This window comes from Cucumis melo, chromosome 8, assembly GCF_025177605.1.
Source record: "Cucumis melo cultivar AY chromosome 8, USDA_Cmelo_AY_1.0, whole genome shotgun sequence".
Taxonomy (NCBI): domain Eukaryota; kingdom Viridiplantae; phylum Streptophyta; class Magnoliopsida; order Cucurbitales; family Cucurbitaceae; genus Cucumis; species Cucumis melo.
The window spans coordinates 10,988,090-11,000,555 of record NC_066864.1 but is presented as its reverse complement, the minus strand read 5'-3'; the positions used below and the strand labels follow the sequence as shown (position 1 = coordinate 11,000,555).

Genomic DNA, 12,466 nt, shown 5'->3' with positions numbered 1-12,466 from the left:
AAGTTTATTGGTTTCTTCCATCGATAGAATCCTAAATTTTACCATATCTTTTAAATGTTTTAGTTTAATTTACTATATTTAAAAAAGTCATATACACTTGAGTTATAGTAAATATATATATATATATATAATTTCTAAAATCCAGAAATTTCCCTCAAACAATTGGACCATGACCAAACCTTAATAATAAAGAGTAAAATAATTGTTTAAATATATATAAAAGCTATATAATATTATTCGTCCCAACGGAAAAAAACATTCAACTACACTAAAAAAATTTCATTATACATTGAACAAAGAAGAACAAAGAAGAACAAATCAAGAACCAAATATTGAAAATCCAACATCCAATTTCATCATCCTCCCACTATATATATTTTCTAATCAACAACAAAAAAAAAAGAAAAAAAAAATCAAGCCGAGTTGTACCCGCCGTCGCTGTCAGTCCCACGGTGCCCCTCCGCTGGGGCCTCCGATGGCGACAAAGCTAAGAACAAAAGCAACGACATAATCAAGACCGGAACAAACAGCAGCAATACCGGTGGAGGCGGCAACGGCGGCAGCACAAGTGGCAATATCAAAAGAGACACCGCCAGAACAATCAACATTGCCACCGATCTCAAACTAAAAAATCCCCTCACCATCAAACTCCACCGCCCCCGCCCGTCGCCGCCAAAAGCAAAATTTGGATACAACCCAATAGGGTTTTCTTCCCGTGCATATCGGAGTAAAGTCGTGGAGTTTTAATCTCTAACAAAACACCCACAAGAAAAGAATTGATTTTTGTCGGCCGGCAATGACCGGAGAATGAAGGGACGTAGTGTTTTGATGTTACGGTGAAGAGAGAGAAAGAGAGAGGGGAGAGAATGAGAGGGCGGGGGTGGGCTAAGGACTAGAGAGATGGGGGAGGTAATAAATGGGAAAAAGAGGGAAAGGGGAAAGGGGAAACCGGTTGAACCGGTGAAGGGTTAATAGAATGAAGTCCATATGTAACATAGGCATGCTCTTTTTGTCCTATGTCTTGGTGCAATCAACCAGAACATACATGAATTTGTAATCATGGATAATCACTTTTTTGGGTTACATCCCATAAAGCTATTTTTCTATTTACGCTTTTGCCATTCTCTCTCTTCTCTCTTTCCACCTCTTTTAGGAAGAATTGGCCTACAACTTGGGTTTCTATTTTGCTTCATTTCCATGATGATTGAACCTCTATTTCGTTATGTTTTCTTTTTAACTCTGGTGGGAAATTTGAGGATTTGAATTTCTTACTTCAACACATCAAATCTATACTTCCAACCTCCTCTAAACTACGTATGATAGGTAGTTTTAAGTACATCATTAAACTTTCAAACAAGTCTAAAATTTTGAATCTTTAAATATCATGTTCCTAATTTAAAACGCATCTTTCCTCCACGTTCTCGGACGCAAATGCGACTTGGACAACCCCATCATCACTAATGAGGCGCCAAAACGCTCGATCTTAAACTTAGCGTTTACTAAAACTTATTTGAGCAATTACCTTACGAATACAAGAACACAACACATAAAAACTTAAACATATCTTTATTTATTCCTTAAGAAATACGTAACTTGATACAATTACAAGTCAATGCTTAAAGAACTTTTGGACATCTAAACTTAAGCTTCAAATGCCTTGCCTAGCTCTGAACGTCTGGCTCAATGCACCAACTCACTTTCAGGATGCAGCTTCCTCGCTTGGCTTACCTAGGGAATGGAAAAGTTAAAAACGTAAGTCTAAGACTTAGTGAATGACATTTTCAAAAAACCTTAGGGTAATACATGTATATGCATGAATTCCTTTTGCAAGATCAAGTTCACAATGCCTTATCTACACTAAAAATAATAAACATCACATTAGTCTCTACTTATTCTTTTTGCCTAGACATTGAACCATTTCCATGCATAGATTGCTATGATCACTCGTATCATCATTAACATTCCTTTGAATATTTTTAGGTTCAATTCTAGTTGCTTAGGAAGCCAGCTCGAATGTGGACATCCCAAATGCATCCGGCCACCTTTTCATCACCATGTGAACCACTCAACGCATGGTTGCTTTGATTCTTATGTGCACATAATAGCAAGCTCATGACAGTAGTAAAACTAATGGTTTACTCGCATACAAACATTTCATGCAAGCATCACAAATGAAACACTTTAGCTCGGAGACATTTCAAATTGGAAATATTCTTTAAAAGAGTCATGTTTTTCTTATAAACATAAACAAGTTTATACATGTATTTAACTATACAAAACATAGCATGACTTTGAGAGAAAAACTTTAGAAATCTCTGTTCTTTCTTTTTGGAAGGGTCACTCACAAAAGCTATACGTTTTCTCCTAACCCCTTTCTTAACACGCCTCTTCTTCGCCTAGTGATTCTTGGCAGAGCTTAAACGCTTAAATTTTCTTATTCCTTCCTTTGAACTCTTAAGACCTATTTATGATATATCTTAAATTGGATTAGTCATCCTTAACCTCACTTAGCTCGTTGACTCCTACTTAGTGCTTTACACATGTATGTTTGATATTTTCTATAATCATACTTAACTTTAACGTCCCAATATAATACATAAGAAGTTGACTAATCTGATTAATGAACCATCTTCTTTTCCATGCCCTTCTTTTCCTTGCCTAGCTTAAAAAACTTACTATAAACAACCCTTCTTGTGTTATCTTGACTTAGAACATGTCCTAACTTTACTTCGCGTACTACCCTTCCTCTGGTGTCATCTAGTCAGAACGCACCTTTTTTTCTCAGAACACGTCATCCTTATACTTGGTCTTCCTTTACTTCAGAATGCACAGTACTTGTACTTAGTAATTTTACAAATTCTTTCTTCACCTCTTTTCTTGGTTTTGCATTAAATTCTCCATTAATTATGAGGTTTAAGGGTGTGATTACAATTAAATTGTACTTTAATATTGATTTTTGTAATTTTCTATACTTTACAATATAGGCAATGAGTCTCTTTTTTAAATAAAGATTCAAACTACAAATTTCGTAATTATCAACATATTCATATGTCAACTCAACTATGTTTGATTTGAATTAGGATCATTAATTTTATGTCTTAGATTGTGTGGTTAACTTTCTTACTATAGGTAAAACATTTATATACGCTATATAATTTTATTTTTTAAAAGATTATTTGTGTACGTAACGTGTTGATTTCTAGAATGTTTGATATGTGTTATGGCAAGAATAATAAATTTACAATGTTGCCACTATGATATATAAGAATTTTGTTATGTAATTTGATTTTTAGAGTGCAAAAATTAATCAGTACAACCTTCAAACCTAAAATTAAGGAACTATTAGAAATTTATAAAGTACACACGATGTTTGATTTTTGTTTCTTTATTTTGTTGTCTATTTTCATGATATTTTAAAAATCGAAGTCAAATCTTGTAAACTAAAATTAGACGAGGTTTGGTACTTTTATGTTTTTAAAATTGATTCATTTCCATAATTATTTTGTAATGTTCTTTTTTATCCTCCTTTAAGGTAAAATATTTGAATTTATGCTCAAAATAAAAAATAAAATAAATATTTGATAGCAACAATTTATACAGAGCTAAATTTTTGAGAATTTATGATTCCAAGAAAGTTAAATTGTTTTAAAAATACAGACGGTATTGTTAGGTCAATTTGGAGCATTCCAAAGTTTTAAAGTAACAATGATAACAAACACACATGTTTTCCTCTTTTGCCATCTTCTTTTGGAGTGGCTGTTCTCGGAAAATTAAATCTATCATTAATTTAGTATGAAAAAGGAAACTTATGGAAGTTTTCTTTTAATTAATTAATTATTTATTTCGAGATAGAATAGAACAATGGGAGCTTTTTCTACTACTAGGTGGAACACGCGTGTAATGCACGTGAATTAAAGCTCTCTTTACTATATTTGGGCGATGAAATTTTAAGGTTGAATCTATCATTGTATACTCATTTTAAATAGGAATATTTGATATTATTTTACAAAGCAATGAAATAAATATTAGTTAGAATTGTTTATACTGTTGTTTTAAATTTTTATGAAAGAATATTTTCTTTTTATATTAAATTTTTAAGTAACAAAACAGACATAAAAGAGAATACAATTAATATCCATATATGATGTAATTACATCGAAAGTTATAAATAAAATTGACATAATCTGATAAAAATATTTGTTAACGTTGACATTCAAATTACTCCTAGTAATGTAATATAAAATTATTCAAAGGTTGTACAGAATATTTATTTTGAAACAATGCTATAAATAATTATATGTGCTCAAGTGGTTGTAAAAAACCACCAGAACTAAACTATGAAAAAAATGGAAAACTTTTGAAAATAACACATCATTTTGTTTTATATTTCCAAAGTAGCACGTTTTCAAAAAACTCGTAACTTTGATCTCGGTCGACCTCGACAATGAGATTCTTCACCAGTTTTAAAAAACTCTTTCAACGTAATTTCTCGGTCCATCTCGGTTGAGTTCAGCACCAAGATTTTTTCGTTTTTTGAAATTTGAAAATAAGAATATTTATTGAATGACCAAAATACCTTGGAAGTCCGAATGTTAGATATTCTCACAAACCACTAAAGCCCAAACAATGTGCTCATATCGACCGAGAAGTAAACGAGTTCACTCCCAAATTCGAAAGAGTTTTACTGATTTTTCCTCCGCGAATTAAACTTGAAGAACTCAGTATCAAACTTAAATCTTTGAAGGTGAAGTCTTTTTAACAATTCCATAGTTTAGGGTTTAGGGTTTAGATTTTGTTTTTAGTTTGAAATCTGAGGTAGATGAAAAACTTTGTAGTTGGTGTTCTGATGTAGTTGGATGTACACTACAAGAAATCAGGGGGGGTTCCCGATGCACAAAACGACATAAAAAAAAAGAACGATAGAAAAGATGGTTATTCACAATGCCGTTTTTCATACGTCGAGACATGGCAAAAACATTATTTTAACATTACCTTTTCCCAATGTTTCTTGAAGGGTGTCGAGAAAAAAGAAGCCATTCTTGACGTCTGGGTCTAGGACGTGGGGAACAGTTCACAATTAAAATAAATATATAACTTTTTCCAATGTCTCATGCATGGCGTTACGAATGGAGACACCTATATCGGGAGTTCCCCTATATCTTTCGTCCCGATTATGTATTTTACAGAATTGAAAGATAAAGAGAACGAGAGGAGAAGAAGGAGAAGAAAAAGAAGAAACACTACCCCCCGTGCCCTTGCCCCTCGTCATCATAAGCCCCGCCACCACCGTCTCCCTCGCTGCCGCTGTTCCCTTTTTGGTAAGTTTCGAACCATTTCTTGTATAGCTTTTAAGTTAGTTTAAGTTAGATTAGTTTAGGTTAGTTAGTTTATGTTTATAGTTTTGTTTTTTTGAACTTAGTTTAAGATTGAATGGTGAATTAGTTTTAGGATATTGTTTGATTTTTGATTTTGAATTAAAATTATGGAATGTTGGTTGAAAATTTGAAAGAGATGGAGGTTATTTAAGAATTGGGTTGGGAAATTTAAAATTTGAGTTGAAAATTTGAAAATTTGAAGGGGAGTGAGTGTTAATTGAATATTTGAATGGAATGGGTTAAGAATTAGAGGGGGAGGGAGGTGAGGATGAAAGTTTGGAGGAGAGGGTTGAATTGGACTTTTGAAGGGGGAATTGATGTATTGAACTTTTCAACAAGTGTGTTTTACTAATGGAGAAGGCCTATTATATGGCTGAGTTTTACTAATAAAGAGGCCCACTACTTATGGATCAGACCACTACTTATAAGTAGGCTCATTGGTTGTCTAGAATCGAGCAACATTGTTTTAACGGTCCACATAAAAAGGTCATCTCCTCTTTCAATTGTTTTCTCTGAAATTAGGATTTTCGTTCCTTTTGTTCGCTGTTGGTGGCCCTGTTGCAGCTGGTTGCCAAATCTCCAAGATGATTTCTCTTTCTTTCTTCTACTGATTTTCTACTTTCTTTCTTTCGATTTTTTTTGTATTGCACTTTCGATTCATTATTTTTGTTTTGAGTGGTTTTGTGATTTGAGTCTTCGCAAATTCGCACAGCCGTCTCACAAGACCTTCAGAATCAATAAGAAGTTGCCCAAGAAGATGAGATAGAACAGCCTATTCCTCACTGGATCCGTCTTAGGACAGATAATACCATAAGTTCTTTACTTTTCCGTTTCGTGTTCGTTCATCTAGTCATTTTATTATTTCTCAGTTTTTAATTGAATATTTAAAGAATGGGTTGAGAATTAGGGGACGAGGGGTTGAGGATGAAATTGGGTTGAATTTGAATTTTGAAGGGGGGATTGAATTGAACTTTTTAAGAGGGTAGGGGGTTTACTTGGGTGTCACTACAAGAAACGGGGGTACTCCCGACGCACCAATACGTCGGCGAAAATGCAAAGTACGTCGGAAAAGGATATCCCGACGTACAAAACGGCGTCGGGAAGCACGTCGGGAGAAATGCGTCGCGAGAGGCTTTCCCGACGCCGTACCAAAGCAGCGTCGGGAAAGGCTTTCCCGACGCCGGGAGATGCGTCGGCATCTCCCGCGTCGGGAAAACCTTTCCCGACGCCGTCTATGCCGACGCATCTCACGGCGTCGGGAAAGCCTATTTTCCGACGTTTTTTTCCCGACGTAATGAACGTCGGGAAATATTTTTTTATATATTTTTTAAAATATTTTATTTTTACTTTTTTCCTTATAATATTTTGCTCAAACATTCACAATGATATTCGGATTGCTCAAAAAAATTTCGCGACGTTTTGGATTAAATTAAAATAAATTAATAAATATACAAACACAAATTAAAAAAATAGAATTAAAATTAATAATACGAATAAGTTGACTACAACAAAATATAGTTCTCAATATAGAAAAAACATAAACATAATGAAGCTAGGGATCATGTGGTGGTCCCTGTTGTGCACGAGTTAGGTCTTCAATCATCTTTTTCATAGCTTCCACTTGTGAAGCTAATGCTTGGTGATTTCTATCTTGTACTTCAATCCGTTCCAAAGCTTCATGAAGTTTAGCTTGTAATTCAATCTCTTTTTGTGTGGACTGTGAACAAGATGTCGACGAACTGCTTGCACTTGCCGTTCTGCGGGCCTTCGGCTTGGGTCCCCAACCAAGGCCTTTTGAGTAGCCTGGTCGTCTACCCAACACCTGATCGCATATCTCATCCTCAGAGAGTGGCTGACTACCCTCTGGGATAGGCTGGGATTGGAGTTCCAGCATTTGATTCTGCAACAAATTTAAAAATTATGTTAGGTAACGCGCAAAAATATATAATAAAAGTGGATAATTAATAAGGGTATAACTTACATGCGCATCCTCGGCGGCTTGCGACACGAATGTCCCAGCTCGAACGTGTGTTTCCCGGAACAATTCCACACGATCGACCGGCTGCCCTCTTCTTTCAGCGAGCTCATGCTGTCGTTGTAGAAACGACTTGGACCCGCTACTATGATTGTAAGGCTGCTTCTGTCTAGCAGCCTTGTTTGTCCGTGATTGCTCCTGCATTAAAACAATTATATTGTTTATTTCTTATACATATAAAAACTTGTTATCATAATTAATCATGACAAATACCTGGAATGCACGGCTGATATAATGGTCGCAGAGGAAGTGCCAATCCTCATCACGTCCAACCAATGCGTTTGGTGGGTTGGCACGAGCCTCCTCCGGGTCGCTGTACTTTTTGAAATGTTTATGACAGTCGGCCCGGAACTCTTTAAAGGTCGTGAGCATCTGATGCTCAACAAACCTGTTCATTGCTTGATCATTGAAATCAAGCACAAAGAATCGCTGCACATTACAAACATAACACATTAGATTGGCTAAAGTTAGATATGTTTCAAATGAAATCATATATAAATGTGTAGTGCATTTAATTACCTGGAGGTCGCCCTTGACGACCTCAATGTATTCTCTCCCAACGTCCGTCCACTTAAGACAGCGGACGGGAAATGTCTTTCGCACGCACACGCCTATCGCCTGGCTGAAGCGAACGGCGTGTGGAGAAATAGGCTTCTCCGCTCCAGGGGCGATCGTCATCGAAATGCGCCCATTTATTGCAACGTGGCGCTCTAACTCCAAGAGTCGAGACTGCGCACGTCTCCTAGGAGTCGGAGTCGTTTGTTGAGAAGAAGACTCTGCTCAATAAATAGACAATAACATATAAAGTTAGAAAAAAGAACATGAAATATTTGTAAGTTAAAATGAAGAAAATTCTTAGACTCACCCGTATTGTCGCCCACAGATGATGACCCTCCCGCGATGTTATTATCTAAATCGTCCTCAAACTGGAGGAACATATCGTCCGTCTCCATAAAATTTGATGGTCGATATGACATAATGGCTATGGACATAGAAAACAAACATTTTCAATTTAACTTAAACCTCCCTCTCCCCAGATAAGTAGTAATTCCATTTCATAATAATTACACGACCACTGTACACAAGATAATCTTCCCCATAGAATTTCTATCAGATCAAGACATCTCGGTATAGACTTAAGCATATTCAAAAATCTCATGCTAAAACTTTAACTTTCTTAAGTTAGCATGCTTATGAAAAAAGAAACTCTTGCATTAAGCAAGTCTCAAATCTAGCTTTGCTTTAAATTATCTCTTTGCTCTAATATTTTCAGAAACTTAGCATTCTAACACATTCAATAAACACCCCCCCCAATTCAATATAACCTCAAAAATCTCTACACATTCAAATTTTTTATCAATCTCAAATTCAATTTCAACTTCAATCTCAACGTCAATCTTAAATCCTAAAACCACTTCAAATTCAAATTCAACACTAAAACCTAAAACTAATTCAAAATCTATATCCTAAAACTATTTCAAAATCTAAATTCTAAAACTAATCCTAAAACTAATTAACTAAAGCAAAACTAAAACAAAAACAAAAAAGAACTTTAAACAATTTCAATAATACATACATTTTTTTAACTTTGAAACAAAAAAAAAAACAAAAAAACAAACAAACCCGAAACTAATTTTTATCAAAAAAAACCCTAAAAAAACTAAATAAATTTACATATTTCACTTACCTAAAGTGGCAGACGGCGACGAGGAACAACGGCGAGGCGGTCGGCGACGGACGGCGGCGGAACAAAAGGAAAGCACGGCCGGGCGACGTTCTTCTTCTTCTCCTTTCTTTTTCTCCTCTCCTCTCGGCTTCGGTTCTGTGAATACAGAACTGAAACGAATTTAAAGGGGATTTCCCGACGCAGTGACGTGGCGTCGGGAAATCCCTCAAAATGCGTCGGGAAAAGGGGAATTCCCGACGCTCATTAAACCCCTTTTCCCGACGTTTAACGCGGCGTCGGGAAAAACCCCTATTCCCGACGCCGCTCCCGACGCACTGTTCACGGCGTCGGGAAAAACCCCTTTTCCCGATTTACTTTTTGCCGACGCCTTCATGTTGCGTCGGGAAAAAAGGTTTTCCCGACGCCGCTCCCGACGCACTGTTCACGGCGTCGGGAAAAAACCCCTTTTCCCGATGTATTTTTGCCGACGCCTTCATGGTGCGTCGGGAAAGGTTGTTTTCCCGACGCATCTCCCGACGCGTTGTTGAGGGCGTCGGGAAAGCCCTTATTCCCGACGTTCTTTATGCCGACGTGCTTTTCGGCGTCGGGAATTCTCCATTTTCTTGAAAATTTGAAGGGTTAGGGTTGAAAATTCGAGGGAGGGTGAAATTTAAAATTTGAGGAGAGAGGGGTGAACTTGAAAATTTGAGGGGGAAGGGGGCGAGGGCTTATATTGTTTTAAAAATCATGTAATTTGAGGTTGAGATTTGTTTTAGCTCTCATGCAGTTATGGTATCTTTTAGTTCAATTTTAGTTGTTTATTACTTAGTAGTTTTGAAATAATTTGTTGTTGATTAGGGACGGCTATCCTGCAGTTATGTAACTTTTTTTGTGCCAATTTAGGTTTGAACTTTTTGTTTTTAGTTTTGAGTGTTTGAAGATGTGGTAGTAGGGTAGCTTGTAAGGCAGCATTGTAGGAAGGGGTGGGTAGTATGTGAACATTGAAGTTGTTTGTGGTTAATTAGGTTGTGGTGACTATCCTACAGATATGGTAGCCACTATAGTTTAAAGTTAGCTTTAGTGAAAAGGTTGGGAGATTTTTTAGTTAGGAGAGCAAGTTTAGGATGTTAGAGGAGGAACTTTTAATCAAACATATTTATGTTTTAGAGGCTTTAACGATGGATATGAGTTGGATAAAACTTAGGAATAAGTTTTCCATTGAGTATAGAGAAGGAATGACCTAATTTTTAGATGTTGCCAAGTTTCACATTGATGACTACTGACAAATAATGTGTCCATGCAAGAGATGTATAAACGCAAATCGAAACTCATTAGAGGGTATGGAATAGCATCTACTTACTATTGGAATATCCTCCTACTACACAAAATTAGTGTATCATAGAGAGTCAGTTAGCTTTAGTAGAGGTACAGAAAAATTTGACGAAAGAACTAGCAGTAACCTTTTTTATGAAGGAACTACTAGTAACGATTTCCATGAAGAAGATGATATGTTTGGTATACTGAATGATTTACAATTCTCGATCGAATAGGAACAGGAAGTAGAGGAAGGTTGTTTAGAGTATGAAATGTTGAGGAATATAGAGGTAGATATAGAACAAGATACAACAAACATATTTAAGGATTTATTGAATGAAGCACATAATAAGTTGTACCTCTGTTGTTCTTAATTTTTCTCCTTGAATTTTTTAGTTAAGTTGATGCATGTAAAGGTTCTCAATGGTTGGAGTAACAAGTCCTTTGACATGTTAGAACTCTTAAGAGCAACGTTTGCAATGTCTAGTAGTACTATCCCTAATTCATTTTATGAAGTCAAACGAAAACTTCGTTGCTTGGGCTTGGGATTTGAGACTATTCATGCATCCAAGTACGATTGTGTATTGTACTGGAAAGAGTTTACTGATTTGCAACATTGTCCTACATGTGGCAAGGCTCGATACAAGGTTAATCATAACAAAGAAAAAAGATCTTCCATAAGGTATTACGCCACTTTCCATTGATATCGAGATTACAACGCTTGTTTGTTTCGCAAGAAGGGTTTGCTGACATGAGATGGCATAGGGATAAAAGTGTTGAAATAGATGATGTGTTCAGACATCCAGCTGATGTCAAGGGATGGAAGCACTTTGATTGTGAATTTTCTAATTTTGCTTCCGATCTACGGAACGTGCGTTTAGGGTTAGCTTCAGATGAGTTTGACCCATTTGGTCATATGAGTATCTCATATAGTATGTGGCTTGTTATGTTACTTCCTTATAATTTGTCACCTTGGAAATGCATGAAAGAGACAAATTTCTTTATATTATTGCTCATACCCGATCTTAGATCTCCTGATAAAGAAATGGATGTGTATCTCCAACCATTAATTGAGGAAATGAAAAAGTTATAAAATTTTGATGTGCATACGTATGACTCTCGTACCAGTCAGTTCTTTCAGCTACATGCAACCTTCTTGTGGATGATTAATGACTTCTCGGCATATGGTGACCTATTAGGGTGGACTACGAAGGGGTACCAGGCATGTCCCATATGCATGAGTGATAGATTGTTGTTCGAGATACGAGGTAGAATATCCTTCATGGGACATCGATGTTATCTTTTAGAGAACCACATGTGGCGTAGAAGTAGGCTACTCAAAGTAGAGCGTAGGCCTCCTCTAACAGTGATAAATGAGCATGAAATATTAGAACAACTAGATCAGTTGGAGTTTTCAGTTATGAGTAAACATCGTTCAGTAAAGGATAAAAAAAAAAAGAGAGCTCTTAATTTGGACAAAGAGAAGTATTTTTTTCGAACTTTGTTATTGATCGAGACTACTATTACGTCAAGTAGTTTTTCAATCTTCCTTACTGGTCGAGACTACTGTTACGTCACAAACTTAACGTAATGCATATTGAGAAGAATGTTCGTGACAATTTGGTTGCTACCTTGTTGAATATCGAAGAAAAAACCAAGGATACCACAAATGCTCGGTTAGACCTACAAGATCTGAAGATAAGAAAGGATTTACACCTTATAAAAGTTAGTGACCGGTTGGTCAAGCCACACGTGAGCTACACATTGACTAGCAGCGAGCAAGTTGAGTTTTGCAAGTTCCGGAAATCAATTAAATTTTCTGATGGATTTATTTCCAATATATCACGATGTGTGAATGAAAGAAAGGGGAAAATATCATGTCTCAAAATGCATGATTGTCATGTTTTATTACATCGATTGCTACCTATTGGTATTCAAGCATTCTTGCCGAAAAACATGTACACTGCTATTACCAAACCATATAGTTTTTTCGTGACTTGTGTTCCAAAACGATAACAGTAAGTGATTTGGACAAATTGCAAGAAGAGATCATAATCATACTTTGCAAGTTGGAAA

General features: G+C 36.1%; 1 protein-coding gene and 1 long non-coding RNA gene across 2 annotated transcripts; one reads left to right on the top strand and one right to left on the bottom strand.

The window, feature by feature from the left end:
* Positions 1 to 6,836: 6,836 nt before the first annotated feature.
* LOC127150544 (uncharacterized) lies at positions 6,837 to 9,124 on the bottom strand. The gene is made up of 6 exons (XM_051088417.1): positions 9,098 to 9,124; positions 8,276 to 8,392; positions 7,930 to 8,186; positions 7,624 to 7,839; positions 7,357 to 7,548; positions 6,837 to 7,275 (listed from the first exon to the last, which is right to left on the bottom strand). Exons 2-6 carry the CDS (start codon positions 8,385 to 8,387, stop codon positions 6,928 to 6,930), a joined length of 1,125 nt encoding a protein of 374 aa, XP_050944374.1. The 5' UTR covers positions 8,388 to 8,392; positions 9,098 to 9,124; the 3' UTR covers positions 6,837 to 6,927.
* Positions 7,814 to 9,496, top strand: LOC127150545 (uncharacterized). The gene is made up of 2 exons (XR_007822925.1): positions 7,814 to 7,956; positions 8,218 to 9,496. It is a non-coding gene; the product is annotated as an uncharacterized LOC127150545 (long non-coding RNA).
* Positions 9,497 to 12,466: the final 2,970 nt, after the last annotated feature.

Coding starts and splice junctions, on each gene's coding strand:
- LOC127150544 (XM_051088417.1), bottom strand. CDS start 8,387: ATGTCATATCGACCATCAAATTTTATGGAGACGGACGATATGTTCCTC. Junction 8,187..8,275: donor ATCTGTGGGCGACAATACGG/GTGAGTCTAAGA, acceptor TTTATTGAGCAG/AGTCTTCTTCTCAACAAACG. Junction 7,549..7,623: donor ATATCAGCCGTGCATTCCAG/GTATTTGTCATG, acceptor GTTTTAATGCAG/GAGCAATCACGGACAAACAA.